Raw genomic sequence first — 23215 nt, forward strand, 5'->3', positions numbered from 1 at the left:
AATAATAATTTATTAATGGTAACGTACCTAATGTTGAAAAATAAAAAGTGGAAATGTTTAGGTCAAATATTCATATGCCATGTACATTTTCAATTATTAAGTTACTTACGTAATTTTTTTTCAACACGGAGACAAGTTAAATTTAAATAGGACTTTAAAGTGAAGTAAAAAGTGCAGCGCACTGCAACTATTATTCGGTTCACCTCCAGACGGTGCCTTTTCTAGGCGCGCAAGCGAGCACTTTGTTCAGTCTAGACGAATTGCATTATGAAAATTTATATACCTAGACGATTTACACAAGTAGTAACTAATGTAAAAATGTTACGGAATTTATTTATTAAGTATGTATATCATTGTTTTTGCATATTACTGTCTAACTATAATATTTTGACAATTTTAACTGTAACTATTAGGCGTGAAAATTATTAACTTATCACAAATGCGTCATAAGTAGGTACTAACATCTTTATCAGTAAGCATTATGTTCTTAAGTTTAAGGTTCAATTTCGTATAGCAGAACGGTTTGTATATTTTGACGAATAAAACACGTGTTCACTCCTTGATAATGTATTTGAGACTGAGTTTAAACATTTATGTCAAATAGTGTTGGACATACCGCCCACCAAAAACAATTGTTTTTAAATAAAGTCTAACTACATTTACATCCTTTAGGTGAAACTAGCTTTATCTTGAATACAAATTACAATTGTATTATTACAAACATTAAACACAATTCATTTGTAATCTGTCCATAAAACATAATTTTGTAAATATTTTTGTTTTCACATAAATGACTTCAATACATTTAAGTCTCAGAACTATGAACTTGAAAAACACATAATAATACAAAGTAAATTCTAAATACTTAAATCAATCAATTACTTTAATTCATATTTTGTTAAAGTTTACACTTAATCACAGCACTTTTTATGACACAGTCACATACACAATCATATACACTTTTATTTGTAGATACATATAGTTTACTCGTATAATTAACCGCCCACCATGACTTAATTGTAATCTTTGTCTTTGGGTAATAATATTAACTTCGATAATGGTCTCTTAAGTTCATGGTTGCCCGGTGTCTGCACTGTTAATACTCTCACTAAATCATCTGCTCCAGGGTGTAAATGCTTGACCTTGGCCAATAACCATTTGGTTGGAGGTGTGTTTTCATCTTTAACTATGACAAGATCACCAACCGCAGGCGATGGAACCTTAGTTTGCCATTTATATCTTTGTTGTAGTGTATTTAAATATTCAGTTTTCCATCGCTGCCAAAAATCCTTTGTCATTTTTTGTATTAGATGCCACCTACTCATCAAACTAATATTCCTTTCTTCGTAATTTGTATCAGGAACACTTATTAACGGCTCGCCTACCAAGAAATGTCCTGGTGTCAAAATTGTATCTGTGCTTTTGTCTATCTGACAGAGTGGACGCGAATTAAGGCAAGCTTCGACTTGAGCTAGAAGTGTGGCCATTTCTTCATAAGTCAGTTTGGTATCCCTATTAATTCTTGTAAGGTGTCTTTTAGCCGATTGAATACCAGCCTCCCATAAGCCTCCATACGAAGGCATTCTTGGTGGTATGAAGTGCCATGTTGTGCCATCATTCGCTAATAGCTCTGCCACTTCCTTTGTCACGTTATTCATAGTCTTTGTAAATAATTCCTTTAACTCTTTGGCAGCACCAACAAAGTTCGTCCCATTATCGCTCATTAAATGTGCGCAACGCCCTCTGCGAGCCACAAATCTTCGAAATGCCGCTATAAAGGCCTGTGAAGTCAAATCTGTAACTGCCTCAAGGTGAATGGCACGAGTAGACATACACACAAATAGGCAAATATAACCCTTGGTAGCATGGTGTCCACGACCTTTCGATGTTCTTAGCATTACAGGGCCGGCGTAATCAACTCCGCTATTGAAAAAGGGTCTGTATGCATTGACCCTGGTGAGTGGTAACTGACCCATTAACTGATGCTTCACCTTGGCCTTATCGATAATACAAACTTTGCAGTTGCGTATACAGTTTCTTACCGCTGATTTTAATCCGATAATCCAGTATTTTGTTCTCAGAAAAGCCATCATTTGCTGAATCCCGCCGTGCAGTGTTCGAATATGTGCTTCCATAATTAAAAGTTTTGTTATGTGTTGATTAGCTGGAATTATTATAGGATGTTTAAACATTTCAGGCATCGAAGCATTTTGCAATCGACCTCCCACTCTTATCAAACTCTTTTTATCTAAAAAGGGTGAAAGTGTGATTAAGGAACTTCTAGATTTAACTATTCCTTTCCTTTTGAGGTCATCAATTTCTTCTTCATAAATTAAATTTTGGTAATATCTTATACTGTCTTCTAATACCCTTTCCAATTCATTTACTGTTAAATAACTTTGTCTTTCTTCTATCTTACCTTTCCTTAAAAATCTTCGACAATAAGCTAATACTCTTTTCATCCTAGACAAACTCGAAAATCGTTCCCAGATGGGTTTTTCTTCATCTTCTATCTTTGTATGGAAGCATCCTTTCATTTCTAGTTCCGTCTGTGGAATGTCATCTCTCCTTTCCATGAATTTTTTATTTTTCTTAAGCCATTCCGGTCCAGACCACCAAATGTTGTAATTCTCAAGCTCGTATGCTCTTAGACCTCTAGTTGCAATATCAGCTGGATTATCAATAGACTTAATGTGTCTCCAACGATCATTGTCTAGCACTCTTAATATATCTGATACTCTGTTAGCAACAAAGGTTCGCCAACGACTAGGTTGAGCTTGTAACCATGATAGTACCACCATAGAATCCGTCCAGGCAAATGTGTTATCTTTATTTATTTTTAGTAACTCTGCAAGATCATACATGAGTTCAGCCAATAAAGCCGCAGCACACAATTCTAGTCTAGGTACTAACAGCTGCTTTAACGGCGCAACCTTAGTACGAGACGCGAGAATCATTGTATGTACTTCATCACCGTCCACAATTTTAAGGTAAGTGACAGCAGCATATGCTTGAGTAGATGCATCTGCAAAACCATGCAATTCTACCGTATTAAAATTATTTTTAGTTGTTTTTAACCATCGTGGTATCTGTATGTTTTGCAAATGTGTCAGCTCTTCTCTATATCTTATCCAGTCTTCACACATATGTGACGGTAGCTCGTCATCCCATCCCAAGTTACAGAGCCACAGTTTTTGAATCCAAATTTTAGCAGTTATGACAACTGGCGATAACCATCCAAACGGATCAAATAATCTGGCGACATCTGATAGAATGGATCTCTTCGTCACAGGATGTATCATCTCAGGTAAGTTCACAGTAATTTTAAATATATCTTCTTTCCTATCCCATGTTAATCCAAGAATTTTAATAACTTTATCTAGTTTTATCTCCACTGTATCATTTATTTTTTTCTCTCCTCCTTGTAAATATCTTAAAACTTCCTCGGAATTACTACACCACTTTTGCATAATAAATCCTCCTTTCCGTAATATCATTCTAATTTCTTCACATTTTTTCTTAGTTTTTTCTTCACTATCACTTCCCGTCATTAAATCATCCATGTAAAAAGACCTTTTGATTACAGGTGCAGAGTGTGAATATTCCTTGGCTTCATCGTCAGCTAGTTGATGTAACGTTCGGACAGCTAAATATGGAGCTGCTGCAGTGCCAAACGTGACAGTTGTTAGATTATAGCTTTCGAGATCTTTATCAGGGCTGTCCCTCCAGACGATTCGTTGTAAATTTGTATGTACTCCTGTTATATTTATCATTCTATACATCTTCACTATATCTCCTACTACACAAATTTTGTATGTACGCCAAGTGGTTATCAGACTTCGAAGATCAGGTTGTAATACAGGACCTACCATCATGGCATCGTTTAAGGATTTCCCATTAGAGCCACTTGCTGATGCATCGTATACTACTCTAACCTTAGTAGTGTCTTTGTCTTCGCGGATTACAGCGTGATGAGGTAAGTATATAAAATTTTTGTCTGTTGTTTCAGATCTTATCATGTGACCCATTCCTATATATTCTCTAATAACCTTTAAGTATTCTTCTTTTAATTTCTCATTTCTTTGAAATTTCCTTTCTAATTGTTTGAATCTATTTATAGCTCCTTGTTTTGTATCTCCACATAACTGGACTGTATCTTCTATGCTTTTTTTCAGTGGCAAATGTACAATATACCTTCCGTATTCATCTCTTTTAGTTGTATTTTTGTAAATCTCTTCACACTTCTCTTCCTCATTTGTAAGTATCTTCTTCTTCTTGTATAATTCATTATCTATTTCCCAGAACTTCTTTAATATATTATTATCTTCTGTAACCATGCTTCTTATATGTAATGTGATTACATTGTGTTGATTCTTCATAAACTCTTTTTCTCTTTGTCCCGATAATATCCATCCTAAACACGTTTTTTGAGCTACTATTCCATCAGGCATTTTAATTAAACCATCTTCTATAATTTTACTAAAGACTTCAGCGCCCAGTAAAATGTCTATACTTCCTGGTTTATAGTAGTTCGGATCAGCCAAATTTATTTTTTGCAGCTCTTGCCAGTTCATCAAGATGTTCTTCGAAGGTAATCTCGTCGATATGGCTTTCAGCACATACGCCTTCACTGTTATGACTTCACTGCTGTTAAATCGCGATGCAACTGACAGGTAAGTTAAGTGTTTTATAGGTATTCGGGTTTCTTCTCCTACTCCAGAAACTTCACCGTTGATACTAATCCTTTTCAGGCCTAGTAGTTCAATGACTCTCGCAGATACGAATGAAGCTTCTGAGCCTTGGTCAATCAAAGCACGAAGCAAGTGTGTATCACCATCTCTTGACTTGACTTCCACTTGTGCTGTTGCCAATAACACCTCATGACCAGGTTGTTGTTTAGAGAAGTGAGCGGTTGTGATTATCTGTTCTGGTTGAGTACCTTGTTCTTCACTTGTCTCTTTTACTCGATGTAATAAGGAGTGATGTTTTCTTCTGCAGATTCGGCATGTCGTTTTATGTTTACAATTGTATACGTTGTGATTTGGTATAAGACAGTTAAAACAAAGATGATTCTTCTTTACAATTTCGAATCGTTGTTCAATTGGTTGCTTCGCAAAATCTTTGCAACTATAAATGTAATGACCCCCTTTGCAATAGGAACATGAAGGTTGTATATGAGTATTAGGGTGCTGGGTTTGATGAATTTCATGATCTCTGTTTGTGACATGAAATGACTTTGAAGTTTGTGGTTTGTCCCTTACCGTTGAAATCGGAGCGATTAGTTCGAGTGTACGAAATTTAGACTCGAGAAAATTCTTAAAATCCTCCCACGAAGGCATTTCATCACTGTTCTTCTTATACGAATATTCTTCCCATTCTTTTAATGACTCTAAGTCCAATTTCTGTCCCACTATAAATATCAAAATAGGATCCCATGTATCTGTACAAATATTTAAATTTTTCAAACTACTTATACATTCCGTAGTTGTATCTAGAAGATTCTTAATTTGATAAGCTAACTGATGCGAAACTTTCTTCTGGCCAAATAATCTTTTTAAAATTGAAAAAACAATCATTTTCTTATTTCCGAAGCGCGTTTTAAGTAATTCCCATGCACCTTTATAATTGTCTTGTGTAATTTTAATGTGTCGTAATAACATCTCTGCTTCTCCAGTCACACTAGTTTTTAAGTAGTGAAGCTTTTGCACATCATTAGTTGTTGTGTTATGTACAAGCGCCAAAAACAAGTCTTGATATGTGGGCCAGTCTTCATATTTACCAGAAAACGTTGGTAACTGAATCTTCGGTAATTTAGCAAATGATGACTGCGCATTTTGTAATAAATTTGACGAATTAGATTCTTCAAAAATTTTCGGTTTGGAATCCATATTCGATAGTAAATCTGTTAAATCACCTTTCAAACAAATATACAAATCTTCGTACGAGTAATATTCTTCATTTAGAAAGTAAGGTAAAACTCCCCTTTGTTCTCGTGGCGTACACTTCAAAAGGTTTTTATGTGTTTCTTTAAATGTCTCCCAGTACTCATCGATAGTTTTTAATCTTGTTTTTATATATCCTTCTGTTAACCTTTGTTTCGGACACTTTTTAATATTTGTTTGAGCCTTCTGAATCATATTCGCCACATCTTCTAAAGCAGATAATAATCTATTTTGTTCCACAGTAGGAGAGGCCATTGTAATTAATAAAAATAACTTTTCAAATCACAAGTAAAACTTCATACAAAAAAAGTTGTTTACTTGAACCGATGCAATTCCGTATCAAAGGAATGTTGGCTTCTTTTGTATTCACGCGGCCGACTGCACTGACCGTTCGCTTCTTCAATCCGGCTCGAAGGACCATATGTTCTTAAGTTTAAGGTTCAATTTCGTATAGCAGAACGGTTTGTATATTTTGACGAATAAAACACGTGTTCACTCCTTGATAATGTATTTGAGACTGAGTTTAAACATTTATGTCAAATAGTGTTGGACACATTAAAACCATTTAATATATGAAATATGTTTTTTTATTAGTTAGTTACAATTCTGCAACACGATGTCATGCATTTTATAAATTTTACAAATAAATAACATTAAGTTTTAAACAATTATGAAAAATAAGTTTTATGTTAAATTCACATAACTGCCAGTATTTAGGATAATACTAGCTGACCCAGCAAACGTTGTTTTGTCATATCCATTATTAACCCCCTTAATCCCTCTCCCCTAACTTAGGGGTATGTAAAATAGATGTTGGCCGATTCTCAGACCTAACCGATATGCACACAAAATTTCATAAAAATCGGTTATGATAACTAACATTGTGACACGAGAATTTTTTCTAATATTTTTATTTCAAATATATATCATATTTAATTAAATACATATAATAAAATACGTATTTTTAAATACAAGAAGTAAAAACATAAACAAAATCTTAAAAGCATTTACCATAATGCCTCCTTAATAGGATGTCAACAATTGCGTATCGGCCTCAATATATTTTAGGTTTTATTGAGGAAAAACGTAGTAATTTTATTGTTGACACACAATTTGGGTCATATTCTTTAATAGGTCGTGAGGACGAGCAAGTAGGGAGCTCGACCCCACGCGTCGCTCGCCGTCCTATTTTTTTTGCTGTGGAGCAGATTGTTATAATCGCGGACTGGCGACGCAGCAACCGTTAGTTACGGCCGCGCCACTTTAAACCTCATCCATTTTAATTTAACAAAAGTGCCGGCCGATAGCGCGGAGGAAGGACTCATTTCCGTCGTGGTAGCTCGCGCCTGACTCATTTGACGCGTCACCCGGGACTGGAAAAGAACGCGCAATGCACGTCCCGGATTTTCCTATGTCACCTGATGCACCATGCGATGTGCATTCAGAAGAGTTGAACTGGTATGAACGGTATTGTTATATTATTTTCTTCTTTTCAAAAATTGTCTTTGACGAGTAGAAAATATTACAACAATATGCAAAAGTAATAAAAAATAAGTCTAACATAAAAATGAGATTTGATAAAGCTTGAGTCAAGCTTCAAGGAAAAAACACTAAGAATTCTATGACTCTATTATAATAATTATGAAAGAGATCATAATGCTTATTGAATGAGAAACAAAAAATCTTTTTGAGACCATATGAAAAAGCTTATGTTATCCTGTGTGTATAATAATAATATTACTTAATAATAACGAGTTGTAAGTTTTCCACTCAGTCTCATCGTGCTAGTGTTATCATTTTTAATACACAAATTTAGACACTATTTTTTATATTATTAAAATTTATATATATACGGTATTTCGAGATGTATATAGAATAAATTTAAAATTTATACAAAATTATGCCAAATTAATTGCATTCGCATACCTACCTAATGAAATGTAAAAATGTATCAATTCACTTAAAAACTTCATTTTAATACTGAAAAAGAAATAGGGAATGTTTTTGCTTAATGGCAGCCCTATTTGTGACCTAACAATGTCGCCTGTGACGTATGTATTTTGTACATTTATACCTAATAGCTTCTTGTCTGAGCGCGTCGAACAGTCTGCCCGTTTCATTCGACACGCCTACGTAGATTTCGAACGTCACGAAACATTTTTTAGTAGTGACGTATTAATTTTTAGCTATACTCCTATTTAAAAAAAAAAACTTGTTATTCATCAATTAGTCCTCCGATCTAATCTTACACTAATACGACGTATTCGAATGATGTTTTTTGTCGTAAGGTCCCTATTGTGATCATGAATTATGTAAGAGACGAATAGTTCATTTTTAAGTAGATTAAAAATGCAGATTATCACACATATAGGTACTAAAGTGATCTTTCTTAAAATGAAATATATAAAAATTAATCTATACCAATAAATATAATTGGAGTGTCTGTTTGTAATATTTAAAACAATATATTAATATAATAAAAGATTTTTACTAAATGCATGTGGATGGATGTATACACGATACATGTACCAAAATAACATTTTTTACAATTTTTGTCTGTCTCTCTGTCTGTTTGTTCCGGCTAATCTCTAAAACAACTGGACCGATTTTAACGGGACTTTTACTGGCAGATAGTTCATATATTAAGGAGTAATTTAGACTAGTTTTATTTTAGAAATTTATTTATTTTATAATTGTTCAGCAATAACTTTTTGTTACATTCCATGCGGACGAAATCGCGCGCACAGCTAGTATTACATAGTTTCCATTAATTTATTAAATTTTACATTGCCATATTATATTCACCTTAGCCGGTAACATCCCACTGCTGGGCATAAACTTCTTTCTCCATATATAAGATATTTCTCCTTCTCTATATTATATTACTGTAAGTTATTGTTGATTTTAGAGATTAAAAAAGATTAACTAACTTATAAACATTTATGTTATTAGTAAGATGTATAAATTATTAGACACGGTAGTTCTTAATTTAAGTTCATAATTATATTAATTTATTGAGCATAGTGTTATAGTCCTCATATTAATTACAATTACTTATAAATTTAGTTAAAAAAATTATATGGGTAATATCGATTTGAAATCTAAAAATAATTTCATTCCTATCAATATTATAAATGGGAATGTAATGCAATTCTGTCTTTCTGTTTTTGACATTTTTACGGCCATATACCTACCTACTTATCAGGATTAATTGTGATGAAATTTAAAACGGAGAAGTGGGGAAGGAAATACGCTACACAATACAGGGTTATTACGTTGTTACTAGGCAGTGTTCGGATACGAACAAGACAAATGGAAAAGTGACATTCCACATTAACACACAATTGAGACAACAAAAGAAATTGCTAGTACCGGTTTGTTACAAAATAAATTCCTCATACAATACCTATAAATAATAAATATAATAAATGCTACAAATAAAAAAATAGTTCACTATATTTAACAAAAAAATGTTTTTAAAATGTTTAACACTTTCGCTTTAGCCTGTAATATCCCACTGCTGTGCATAGGCCTCCTTCCCAATGCAATGTAGGAGAAGGATCACAGCTTAATCCACCACGCTACTTCAATGCGGATTGGCGGGTATATTCCCTATTATGAGTAACGATCGCTATCAGGTGTACGTGATAAAAACCAGTAGCGACGGTTTAACGTGCTCTCCGAGGCACGGTGGGGAGACCCACCGTGCCTCGTATGGCCAATAAAAATGTTTGCCATGTGCGGGGATCGAACCCGCAACCGACAGCGTAACAGCCACAAATTAGTGCTGTGACCGTTGTGCCAACGCGTCGTCGTCCAATTTAACACTTAGCGATAGAATTGGAGGAACTACTTGTCTTTTTCCAACGATGAAGGAAGAAACTACTTGTCTCATATTTCCTCTGATAGAATCGCCGACTATAACAATTTTATTTAAAAAACAGATGTCTCTTGCTCAAGTACTTTTGTTTTTCCGATCCCAAGCCATATTGGATTTCTTTTTAAACAGGTATAAGCTGTTTAGATAGACTGCAAGTCACTAACACTTCAAAGAGCTTCTTTGTAAGCAAAGCTAGCAGATCGCAACTAAAATCATCATCATCATTACAGCCTATACAGTCCACTGCTGGACATAGGCCTCCACAAGTTTACGCCAAAAATAAATTATAAATAATAAACATAGATGTTTCTGTCAGTGGTTTCAGTATTTCACATTGGAACACTATTGTCCTGTTCTAATTATTAGATATCACATTCAAGATTTGCTACAATAATTACCTTTTTTATCCCCAGTCTCTCAGTTAGTTTCAGGTTATAAAAGAGAATTTGAAACAATCGTGCAGTTACTTTGTATTGTAAATAAATAAACGTCTCACACTTAACAGCCCTCAATAGTAATATCCTGTCTTGGGTGGAGACTGAACACGCATTGCTATTAAAACTCAAACAATTCCCAATGTAATATTTTTATTTCAAGCAGTGTACCGATTTTGATGATTCTTTTTAATTTAAAGCTGGTGTTTATCATATTGGCCCCATTTAAATTTGATTGAGATCAGACAAGAATTTTTTGAGTTATCATTAATAATAATGCATGTTTACTTGGCCATTTTTCGTCTCCAATTGTATTATTGTATAGTCAATGTAATGGTTTGGTCGATTTAAGTTAAGTCGGTTTATTTTCGTTTGCGAGCAAACACTACATATGTAATTATTGAAATTATTGTAATAATAAATTTTAATAATTACGCTAATACGACCGTATTTTGTGTATTTGTAAAAAGATCGAATGAAATAATAAATATTGTGGTTGTCAGCAGCGTCCTTCACGCTCACTTCTTTGAACGACCGTCACGAGCGTAATTAAATTCGGTTGTGGAATATGATTTGAAGATACAAAAATATTACCTATTTTTAATGATATTAATTTTAGAGAACAAAAAAAAAAAACAAATGACTAACTTATCAGTTCAGTATGGTCAATACCAAGATTCATTGTTTGTGTGTATTATTGTCTTTCATTTATAATCTTATTTAAAGTTTTTGCTAATACTAAAACTTTAATTACATTATTAATAATAATAACATGCGAAACAGAAATGTATATATTTCTAAGTGGTCGCACTATCTAAGCTTGTACCAGAGTTAACGTTTAAGCTAGTACAAAGTTAGGATTTACAACAAATGTTTGCCATAACACTCACATATAGATGCCGGTTGTGTCAAATAAATTAAATGTAAAAAATAAATAATACGAGTATTATGCTACTATTATTATATAAATGCAACTATAACTAAGCTATTTAAATACTGCACTATATATTTTGGGTTTGCGAGAATATGCGTGGTGGCGGACAGGTTGGCCTTCACCTTGAACGCCTCCGTCTGACCCCTGCGTCCCAGCCACCCTACCACCCGGCTCCTACTTCCAACCACCCATCACTTTACACCCTTAAATGAGCCGTGTTATAATAATGGATACATGTATAAAACCTATATAAAAATCGAACTGTCTGTCTATGATTCCGACATTTGCAAAGAAATCATAAGCCAAATCAATCAAAATTCTACTATATATTGGATATGTATATGTCGCTTAAAAAGATATTAGTACTTTTGTCTAGATGATTACAATTTTTATTTTGAGAAAATTTATATCTTAAATAGATTTAATAGGTACTAACTACTAGAACTATGAATTGTCAATTCACTTATAATTTATAATTAATTAGTTGTCCAAAAGTACTTCAAAAAGATCTGATTACGAAGCAAATTAAAATTCAGTTAGGACCGAAACTAGGAGATTTTATAATATATCTTATTAAATCTAATGTGATGCTGTAATAGAAAAAGTTTCTACGTGTATAGATTGGTAAAGACTCCCGAGTTTGAACAGAATCCAAGGCAAACGCAAACATGGCGCATTTGGTGTTCTTGACGTTCATAACCAAGTTGTTTGCCTTAAACCAATCTTGTATTCATGACGACGAGTAAAGATAAGCGATGTATTATTAGCAAATAATACTATATCAAAAATATCGTATATTAGAGAAAGAAAAGAACCTAAATATTATCCCTGTGGAACTCCCATTTTAGCACAGCTCCAGAAGGCTTTGTTCGGTTAATTGATACAGGTTGAATTCTATTAGCAAGATATGATGCAATGAGATTATGAGCTTTACCATTTACACTGTAATACTCAAATTTACTCAATACCGTGGTACAAGCAATCAAACGCTTTTGACAAGTCACAAAATATACATGTCAGCGCTTGAGAAGTAAAAAATGTCACTAACATTAAAATGGAAAATAAGTTTTCAAGATTGAAATTACTACAATTACTGATAATAAGTTATCACACTATAATTCCCTTTTTAAAAAGTAGTAAAACTTTGTTTTAAAAAAGTCGGAAAAGATATCACTTTAAGATAAACTTTTAATCACAAATCACAATCATTAGTCACAAATGATTGTACTAATTCATTTAACTGAAATACTCTAGAGATCACTTGTTTTTTTTTTCTATTAAAACTTTTGAATTAATCAACCTGCAAGAATGAAAAACCAACACTACATTTGCCATCGCTTTAAAAAAAATTGAGTACAACTCATTGAAGATGATTTCAGTTGAGATGTTAGGTCAATGGGTATTTTATCAAAAATACTTTTTCTAATGTTCGCTAACTAGTAATATGAATTCCCACTAACGTTGTAGTATAATTATTGCAATAAAACACACATAGCATTGTAATAAATAAATATGTAAATAAGACAAAAATTATATTTATATGGGAAGTTTTTAATTAAAAATTTTTACAAACTTCATCTAAAGATAACTTAAAATCCGAATTATAAAGTTCACCTAGATCCTGTGCCATCATATCTGCTTTATATTTTTTTTTTCCGCCACACTACCGTTAAAACATTTTTTTTTTTTACACACACGTAATTCTTCTCGAATATATTAATTTTCCCATCCATAGATAATTTTGATTGCAGTAGTCGGAAGTTAAAACAGTCGTAACAGATTCCAAATTCTTATGGACTTCAGGCGAAAATCATTATTCATCTTTTACGCGACGTCTTTAGCTGATATACGTGTCAAATAAACTCTCTTCAGACTGAGGAACGAACGAACGATGGCTCTTCCTGACAGGCCTGCGGGCCTGTCCGGGTACGGGCTTTTAGGCATAGCCTCTCCACCCGGGCTGTCATCACCGAGGGACTACGCCCTCGGGATCTGTGTTTTGACCCGATGGGTCAGGGCCATACCCACTTAAAGTAGGCTATGGCCTGTTAGCAATTGAGGTCGGCAAGTCTGGTCTGGTTGGAGTTCGAGGGGACACCGCGGTTGTAACCCGGGTGTCCTAGCCGTCGTCGTAGTCGTCACTTTCGTCGCCACCGACACCGGCGCTGGGAACCGGCGGTGACAGTAGGAGCTCACGAGGCAGGGGACGTCCATCTGGTGGTCTCGCGTGAAGCGGTGCGATACCGTGGAGGTGTGTGCACGCGCTCCTGTCCGCGCGGGCGAACATGGTGCGTGCGAGGCGACGCACATACTCCTAACCACGGTGGGCGTCTTGGTGTCTCTGTGTATGACGTCGTTCCTGACGTACCTCGGATCTCCTACTATCAAACGTAGGCACCGGTTCTGCTGGACCTGAAGCCGTCTGGCCTGGCTCGCCGAGCAGAGGGCGTACCAAGCCGGGGCCGCATACGTCAATCGCGAGCGGACGTAGGCTCCGTAGACCTTCAGCTTGGATCTTGTCGGTAATCTGGAGGTGAAGACCGAGTGGAGCTTCGACCGGGCCGCCGCTGCATGGATGACCGCCTGGTTGACGGTCGGGATCATGCGCAGCCTCCGGTCGATGTGGACCCCCAGATACCTCACTGAGGTCTTCCACTCTACGCCCTGGCCTCGGAGAGTAAGCTGGTACCACGGCTTGTACCCGCCGGTAAGTAGAGCGGCCGTCTTCCCAACGTTGACGGCCATCCTCCACTTATCCAGCCACTCGGGGAGCAGGTCCAGCAGACGTTGGATCTTGTTGGTGGCGACGAAGTGATGATACGACGACGCGAAGTAGGCGCTGTCGTCCGCATACAGCGCCAACATCACGTCGTCCTCGAACTCCATTAGGTGATCCTTGAGCGTCGGGATGTCGTCCGTGTACACCGCGTATAGGCGCGGCGACAGACAGCTGCCCTGGGGTACTCCAGCCCGGATGGGGCGCGGTTGGGAATCCACGCCTTCCACCGAGACGTAGAAGCTACGGCCTGCCAGGAACGACGCCACTACTCGCACAAGCGCGGGCGGCGTCGTCGTACCGATCACCTTGGCCAGGAGCCCGGCGTGCCATACACGATCGAAGGCCTTCTCCATGTCGAGAAAGACCCCGACCGTGCAGTGCCGGTTGTTCAACTCACTGGCCAGGTGACCGAGGACTCTCGCCAGCTGGAGCGTCGTCGAGTGGCCGCCGCGAAACCCGAACTGTTCCTCGCGCAAGGGGAGGTGTGGCGCGAGTCTTCGCAGCAGCAGACGCTCGAACAGCTTGGCGATGTGCGAGAGTAGCGTGATCGGCCGGTAGCTTCCAGGGAGGCGGCGGTCCTTCCCGGGCTTGGGGAGGACGATTACCTTCCCTGTTTTCCACGCCTCGGGGAAGTGTCCCGACTGGAGTATCCCATTGAAGAGTCTCGTGAGCGCTGCGAGACACCCGACAGGCAGCTGCATCAGCGCGGCGTTGGTGATCCCGTCGGCGCCTGGCGCCTTCCGCTGAGGCAGGCGGAGGATCGCCCTCCGTAGCTCGGACAGGGTGATGAGCTCGTCACCCCGGAGCATCGGAGTGGGCGCCGATAGGAATCGGTCCACTTGGTCGCGGACTGCCGCGTGATGACGGACGACATCCTCGCTCTCTGTATTGGCCGGGTTCGGGGTAAACTGCCCCTCCATGTACTCTGCCAGGATCTCCGCTCTCTCCTTGGCAGAGTATACCCTTTTACCCGCTCGGTCCATGAGCGGGTAGATGGGTGTGTCCACTCCGGTTAACTTTTTGCAGAGGCTGTACAGGCTGATGTCGCGCTCAGTCGCTCGATCGACGGCGGCCTCCCAGTTGTCGTCGTCGAGAGCAGACTGAGGCAGGGAACAGCAGGTCAAAATATGGAACAGCCCGACTTGGGTAGTACCTTACAGAAGACCACAGCTAAATAATACTGTTTTCAAGCAGTATTGTGTTCCTGTTGTTGAGTAAGGTGACCAGAGCTCTTGGGGGGGGGGGGATTGGGAATAGGGTCGGTAACGCGCCTGCAATGCTTCTGGTGTTGCAGGCGTCTATAAGCTACAGTAATCGCTTACTATCAGGTGAGCTGTACGCTTATTTGCCGACCTACTATTATATTCCCGATTTCACTCGTTGGTTTTTGTCAACGTTGCGTAGGCGTGTAAGTAAGATGCGACAAGTTTATGCACATGATTCAGCACCTACATTTGCTACTAGTTCTATTAGGTGGCAGAACGTAACAGAAACATAAACAGCGAAAGTTGATTGTTTTCCAATTTTTTTCCTGTAGGCTTACATTTTACAGACATGTTCGTAGCATTATTAAATGACTGTACCCGAAAGTGTTTAACGTTTTTCTAGTCTTTCTCAATGTGTCTATTTACGAAATTAAAACCATCTTTAATTACCAGTTTCACTCTCAACTAAACGCGTCAAAAGAAGTTTAACTTCAATAATTGTGTTTCCAGGCAAACGAAGAAAAACCGACTTCATTTACATCGCCAAGTAATACAACGTAGGTAGACGAAAAAATAGTCAAGTAAATACGCATTATCAAAGATTACTCCAAAAGTTGTAATCAGATCTCGATGAAAATCTCGATTAAATGTAACTACACGATAAACATCAAAATCAAATCAAAATTATTTAAGTTATTATATTGAAATAATATTGGATTACATATAACCAAGTTGGTTATATGTAATCCAAAAAGCAATCAAAAAAGGAAATTCTCAATTCGATTATATTTTTGAAGCACTACGTCTTTTGGTGTGTTAAGGAAAAATGATGAGAGTAATTATTACGATTCGCGCATACACCGTCACAAAAAACTGACACCCTGAAGTTTTTTACGTGTATTGTCTAATATTTTCACTATTTTACTGGGTTTTCAGATTTTGATGATTCGCTTTTTATTCCATAGCTGGTGTTTGTCGTTTCGTCCCATTTAAGTTTGACCGAGTTCTGACAAGTACTTTTTGAGTTATTCCTAATAATTAACTGTACGTCGGTCACCAACCCGCCTGCCCAGCGTGGTGACTATGGGTAAAACACATTTGTTCCTGCTATTTTTTGGCGCGAGCTTGTAGAGGCCTGTGTCCAGCAGTGGACTGTATTAGGCTGAAGTTATGAACTGTACGTATTTAATTGTCATTTTTTTGCTGTTGTTTTGCTTGTTAAGCAACTAGTACGTTGATGGTGTTCTCATTTTATTGCTTGTCGATGTAAGCTAAAGTCGGTATTTATTGTTTATTAAGAAACACAATTTTCAAAATTCATGATCACAAAAGTATTCTTCACAGAGCGTTTAGTATTTTTTTTTTTGTATTAGACATTGTTAGGGTACCGTAATGAAATATTGAAAATTTTATTTATGTAAGAATAGTGAAACTTTTCTAAATTGCTACCCCTAAAATTGGCTGCCCTGGGCTCCAGCCTACTCAGCCTACTTATACGTATTTACGTATAAGTAGGCTAAGTAGGACGCAACTACTAGACAAATAAGTAATGGTTTTAGTTGCAAAAATAATATACACCACCAAAAAAGAGAATAAAAACGAATCTAAACCTTATTATGGTTATATCATACAAAATCCACTTAACTCCAATCAAACTCGACTTAACTTATACCTCAACAGCTAAAGTGATTCCGATAAGTAAGGTGAGTAAAATAGCCAGAGTTCCTGTAGATGCATTGTGCTCAACGGCGGTGGGCGTGGGCGTTAGGATCAACAACACACATGTGGATGTGATACACCAATAACAGCCGTCCTAGGCTACGGGAGCCGCTTACAATCAAGTTTAGATATATCATCTTATTTTATAGTAATAAAAAAAATAAAAAATATATATAACAACGCTTATAATGAAATCCAGCGCTGATGTGTTATTCGTTGTCATGATATTATGCTTTATACGGTTCGCTTCTTGGTTTGACGCTATTTCTTTTAAATATTTCATTTAACAAGACTTATTTTTATAACAGCAGTTTTATTTAAATAGGCCTCAGCCTTCCAAAAACTATTTCATTTATTTCTTATCTTTAGACGATTTAATGATAATACAGTATTTAATAATTACACTTGTTTATTGATGTAAAACAGAAATAATTTTTAGATTTATTCTGAACACGTGTTTAGAATTCAAGCTATTTAGAACCATTCTATTTTTCATTTAGTACATAAGAATTAATCAATGGAATGTCAGCGTTATCTGTAATAATAAAATGGCATTTACAATTCTGAATTCCAGAATAATAAGAGTAGGGAGTATATAAAAGAGCGTTGTAAAAAAATATTACAAAGTTCAAAAAAATGCCTTTAAAATTAGCACTTTGCTTTTATTTTATCCATGGTGGTATTTATGCCCACTATTTGAATAATAAAAAAACTGGTGAAGAAATTATATCTACAGAAATTGCACCAACGAATAGTCACATCAACATCAACGGAACAACATCACCAACATCATCGGAAATCAACGGAACATCAACGGAAAGTACACTGACAACAATCATTTCAACAGAATTCACCACAACGCCTAATATAACCGGTAATTTGATATTTAATTATCTGTAATATGTATTTTCCCTTTTTTTTACTAATAATATAATTATGTGTTAATTATAATTATGTAATAATGCTAATTTTGTAAATAAATATATGGTACTTTGAAACTCTTCAGATAACTCATGTCCTGAAGATAAAAGTTTATTTAAAATAAAAGACATAAAAATACTTATAGATTACTTGTACAAAGAATCAGCCATTGACAAAAAATTATCGAAAGCTTATAAATCTCAAGCTGTAGCGACGCGTAATAACTATACACAGGAGCTTAAAAAATTCATTGAATGGTTCAAACATCAACCAGAACATCTGAAACACATTTTAAATAGTATAAGTGAACTGAGAGTACAAAATATAGAACCGATGGCAAAAAAAATTAAAAATACATTAAACAGTTTCCCAGAATTAGAGAAGCGCGTTAAAGAGAAAGATAAATTATTTCACAAATTACTGAAAAAACAAAAGAAGTACGAGTTTATATGTAGCTTTAATTGCGATGAAAAAGAAGGTAAATAGCCATTTTATTATTTAAAGTGTTTAAGACACTTTGCTCATGGCTCTTATACGATTTTCTTAATTTCAGAACGTAGTGCATTCACTTGGGTATTACAGAATGAGTATTATTGCAGTTCTTTAGAGGAATTGCATAATAAAATCAATAACAAACTAAATGAAACTATGGAACAACTGAAAGTAAAAATTATGATAAAACTCTCAAGCGATAACGAAAATTATAAAGAGAGTATTAAAAATATCAAAAACAATTTAACGGATCGAGCCTTACAGGAGTTCGGTCGGACAATGTATGATATTCTGTTTCTACAAGATCAGTATCATCACTTTGTTGAAGATCTAAACATAACAGTAGCAGAGAAAAACATATTTTCTTTAAAAGAACTAAGCGTACAATTAGATGATAAATTATTGCAACTTGACAGAGTTGTCGAAACATATGGGCAGCATTGTAAAACTTGTGGCAAAGGTAAGTAGCATTAACGTCATCATTTTTCAATTTGCTTCAACGTGAAAAAATATTTTTAATATCGTTGTCAATAGAATAAATATTGTATTTAAAAAAAAAACACCCGTACCCAGTGAGAACAAATGTTATAGTAGTCTTACAAATGTTCCAGATTGTAAGAACAACAATAATAAAAACTTATTATTAGTAATGGGCTATAATCGATTTTATTTCATGTTTTTTAAATAAGTAACATTTGAAATTTAAATAACATTATAAAAGATACCTTTTTTTGTTTCGAAACATTCTCTTTTTACCAAAAAAAAATTAGCAATCTCTACTTCATGTCACATCGATAATGTTTGTAAGATCTCCCGGCACTAAAGAAAGGTTCCCTAGATCTCCAGAAGAAGAATTCAGTTATGGTTCAGTTAATCATAGTTACAAATTAATTTTAATTGTTTGAATATTCCAATAATTTTGTATTTTTAAACGATAACTATTGGAAAATAAATTTAATAACTTATAATTTTTTAAATAAATGGCGCCTATTTGGGTGTTTTTAGAACTAGATAGTCAAGCACAGAATGTAATATAAATTTTTTGTATACATTGGTTTTGTTTTAAAATAAAACTTCGCTATTAATACTCATTTAATATATTACAGAATATGGGTTAAAAACAACTTTCTAGCAAGATTTTTTATAATATCCTTATTGACCGAAAACTTACTGTCGATAGTTACAGTAGCGTAGCATAGCAAGGGGGCCGCCCCGGGCGGCATTTTTAGGGTGCGGCAAATTTAACAATTCTTAAATAATAAAAATATTTTGTAAATATTTGAACCATAATATATTATTTTTATCGCAACTACAAATTCAGACCGATTGAAAGTAGCACGGAATTTTTAATTACTTATTTTGTGGCGAAGTCGAGGAATTCCTTTTCTTTGAATGATATTTTGTACAAATAGTCTAGTCAACAAGTTCTAAAACGTGTTAAATAGAAATAAAGCTTCGTCAGCGTCCACGTCTCGGCTCCTTATGTTAACACAGTTAGGACGCATTGCTCGAAGACTTTTGTCTTCAAGCATTGCGGAATCTTCAAAGTGAAGACTCGTCGAAGCCTGCCAAACGCCGGCTAGCCCAACCGAATCCTCCTATCGGCCTCCCTATCGAAGTTATTGCGGCCTAGTTGGAGAGTATGGCCTAGGTAAATATAATCCTGAACAACTTCGAGAAGGGTACCATCGACCGATACTCGTCTCGGTATGACTCGGTTGTTAAACATAATTTTCGTTTTGTCCTAGTTCATACATAGACCGACACGTCGGGAGGACTCGTTTAGGCCGGCCAGCATTTGGCCTAACTCATCCAACGTCTCCGCAAAGACGACGATATCGTCGGCGAAACGAAGGTGAGAGATGCATTCGCCGTTGACGTTGATGCCTCGTTCTCTCCAATCTAAGGTCTTAAAGTCAGCGCAGTGGAAAACAGTTTCGGTGATATTACATTTCCCTGTCTTACCCCACGCCGGAGGAAAATGGGGTCTTGTTCTCTGGTCCTGGATATAACGGTAATCGTCGCCGCATCGTACACACATCTCAGTACCTCGATAGTCGATATGACATCTCTGCAGAGAGTCCAGTACAGCCCAGGTCTCGACAGAGTCAAACGCTTTTTCGTAGTCCACAAATGCCATACACAGCGGCTGATTACATTCTTCTGTCTCTTGAATAATCTGGTAAAATAAATTTAAATAATAAAACAAAAGGTATTTAGTTTTTCGGTAATAGTTTCTATAATAATGATATTTAAGGAATTTTGAAAAAAGATCCTGAAAGAGGAGGAAATTTCTAATATAAAAATTTCGGCTCCCGGAACTCTATCTCTATTATTTACCTTTTTTTTTACTCTGAAAATAGTGCTCCGCGAGTTCGTTACGGCATAGGCGTGCCGTGTAAAAAGCCGATATATCACCTATAAAATATTTTTTGACATGACAACGTCTAATAAATCGATTAACGCCGGCTACATGCACGAAAAAGGATGACTTATTTTAGCGTTACGCTCATTGTACGCTTGCGCCGCATCTATTTCTCTTCCACTCGATTGGCCTATGCGCCCGAGAAGAATTCTTTTTATTTAAAACCAAAGAATTCAACAAAAAAGTTTTTGTTTAGTTCACAGTTATAAAATTAAATGTATAAAATAAAAGTAGCCTAAGTTACTCCTTACTACATCAGCTATCTGCCGGAGAAAGTCCGTCAAAATCGGTCCAGCCGTTTCAGAGATTAGCCGGAACAAACAGACAGACCGACAGACAGACCAAAATTGTAAAAAAATGATATTTTGGTATATGTACCGTGTATTGTACCCATCCATATGCATTTAGCAAAAACTGGTTAGTTGAATATTACAAACAGACAGTCCAATTTTATTTATTTGTATAGATGTATAGATATAACCTGTACAATGCAAAATAATGATGACTGATCTTGCCGAAAACTTCTCCATAATAATGAATGTAATGTATAGTATACATTAAATTGAAATACCTAAATAAAAGGGCGTCAACATTTTCTTCCGCCCCGGGCGGCCGACAACCACGCTACGCCACTGGATAGTTATGAATAATGAATGCCGACTGAAAACTTGATTTGCTTGTATTTAAAGCTTGAGTAAATAATAGTAATGATGATGAATTATGTGTCAATTTTCAATATACTTTTCAGACCTTTTTCTGCGGGGTACGAGAAATACAAAGTCTACTTTCAAAGAAGACAGTTCAGAAAATATTGTTTATAGATTAATAGGTGACAAATTTAATGAAACTGAAGTTAAAATTAAGAATGATTTAAATAAAATATTCAATGAATTGAATGTAATGGTAAAAGAAGTCGAAAATGGAAATACTGATATAGCTAATTTAAAACCCATTCAAGAAGAGATTTTAAAAATGACAAATGTTGAAAAAGAACAGATGGAAGCACTGAAAAGTAAGACTCCGCAGTCAACAATAAAACACGTATTAGATTTAATTAATGAATCACATAATTTACTGAAAAGCGTCGATGAAAAAATTATCGCCATTAAGACTCTTGTAAGCCAATGATAGTAAACGAAACCTTGTATATGTGTCTTATTTATCGAATAAAATATTTATTGCATAATTTTATTTAAAACTAGCTGTGCCCGTGACTTCGTTCGCGTGGAATTAAACTGAAAAATTATTGTTAAGTTTGCAGTTATAAAATAAATCGATTTCGAAAATAAACCAGCCTAAGTTACTCCTTACACTGAGTTTGTGGGACGTGCTCCGGCCCGTTGGACCGACGATCTACGTAAGATTGCCGGTGTAGGCTGAATGAGGATTGCGGAAGACCGGGATGTCTGGCGCGAACTTGGGGAGGCCTATGTCCAGCAGTGGACTGCGATAGGCTGAAGTGTGTGTGTGTGTGTGTGTGTAAGTTACTCCTTACTACATCAGCTATCTGTCAGTTAAAGTCCAATAAAAATCGGTCCAGCCGATTTAGAGATTAGCCGAAACAAACAGACCGACAGACAGACAGACAAGAATTGTAAAAAATGTTATTTTGGTATATGTACCGTGTATACATCCATATGCATTTAGTAAAAAGCGGTTATTTTAATAATACAAATAGACACTCTAATTTTATTTATTTGTATAGATGTTTAGATAGATAAAAACGTAAGGTAACGTAAAACGTAAGGGTAAGACAATTTTGTAATTTTATGCAAGTCAAAAGTAAATAAATATCTACACAATACACACACGGTCGTCTGCTCCTAAAGTAAGCAACTAAATGCTTGTGTTGGTAACAGCCGATTGGTATATAGCTACATATTTTATAATTTTTTTTCAACACCTCTGGGTGTTTGTGCAGTACTTATAAGTCTCTCCTTGTGGACTGCTACAGCAAAAATTTGTATGGCCAAAATAAATGTTTGTCACGTGTGGAGATCGAACCCGCAACCGCTAGCGCAACAGCCACAAACCAGTGCTGTGACCGTTGCGGGAACGCAAAAGATTTTAAATGGATTATATTTTAAAATCCGTACAAAATAATTTAGCAACTCTTTATACTACTATCTTATTATATAAATAAATATCTTATAACATACACACATGGTCGTCTGTTCCTATGGTAAGCAACTTAATGTTTGTGTTAGAGGTAACAGCCGACTGTTATAACAATTTTTTTTATAAATATGTATACATAGAAATAATACATATTTTAATATATAAATACAAATATTACACCCGGACTCAGGCGGGAATTGAACCCGCAACCCATATCTTATATATAAAATTATTATCTTATATATGTATTTATATATCTTATATATAAAATTCTCGTGTCACAATGTTAGTTAAAATACTCCTCCGAAACGGCTGGACCGATTTTTACGAAATTTCGTGTGTAAATCGCGTAGGTCTGAGAATCGG

At 35.9% G+C, this 23215-nt stretch overlaps 2 protein-coding genes across 2 annotated transcripts; one reads left to right on the top strand and one right to left on the bottom strand.

The window, feature by feature from the left end:
• Positions 1-1013: 1013 nt before the first annotated feature.
• LOC123659382 lies at positions 1014-6197 on the bottom strand. Its single transcript, XM_045594597.1, has one exon. It carries the CDS (start codon positions 6195-6197, stop codon positions 1014-1016), a length of 5184 nt encoding a protein of 1727 aa, XP_045450553.1.
• Positions 6198-18147: 11950 nt separating this feature from the next.
• On the top strand, positions 18148-21929 carry LOC123659383. Its single transcript, XM_045594598.1, has 3 exons — positions 18148-18292; positions 18368-18766; positions 21480-21929. Exons 1-3 carry the CDS (start codon positions 18148-18150, stop codon positions 21857-21859), a joined length of 924 nt encoding a protein of 307 aa, XP_045450554.1. The 3' UTR covers positions 21860-21929.
• Positions 21930-23215: the final 1286 nt, after the last annotated feature.

Source organism: Melitaea cinxia, chromosome 14, assembly GCF_905220565.1.
Source record: "Melitaea cinxia chromosome 14, ilMelCinx1.1, whole genome shotgun sequence".
NCBI lineage: Eukaryota > Metazoa > Arthropoda > Insecta > Lepidoptera > Nymphalidae > Melitaea > Melitaea cinxia.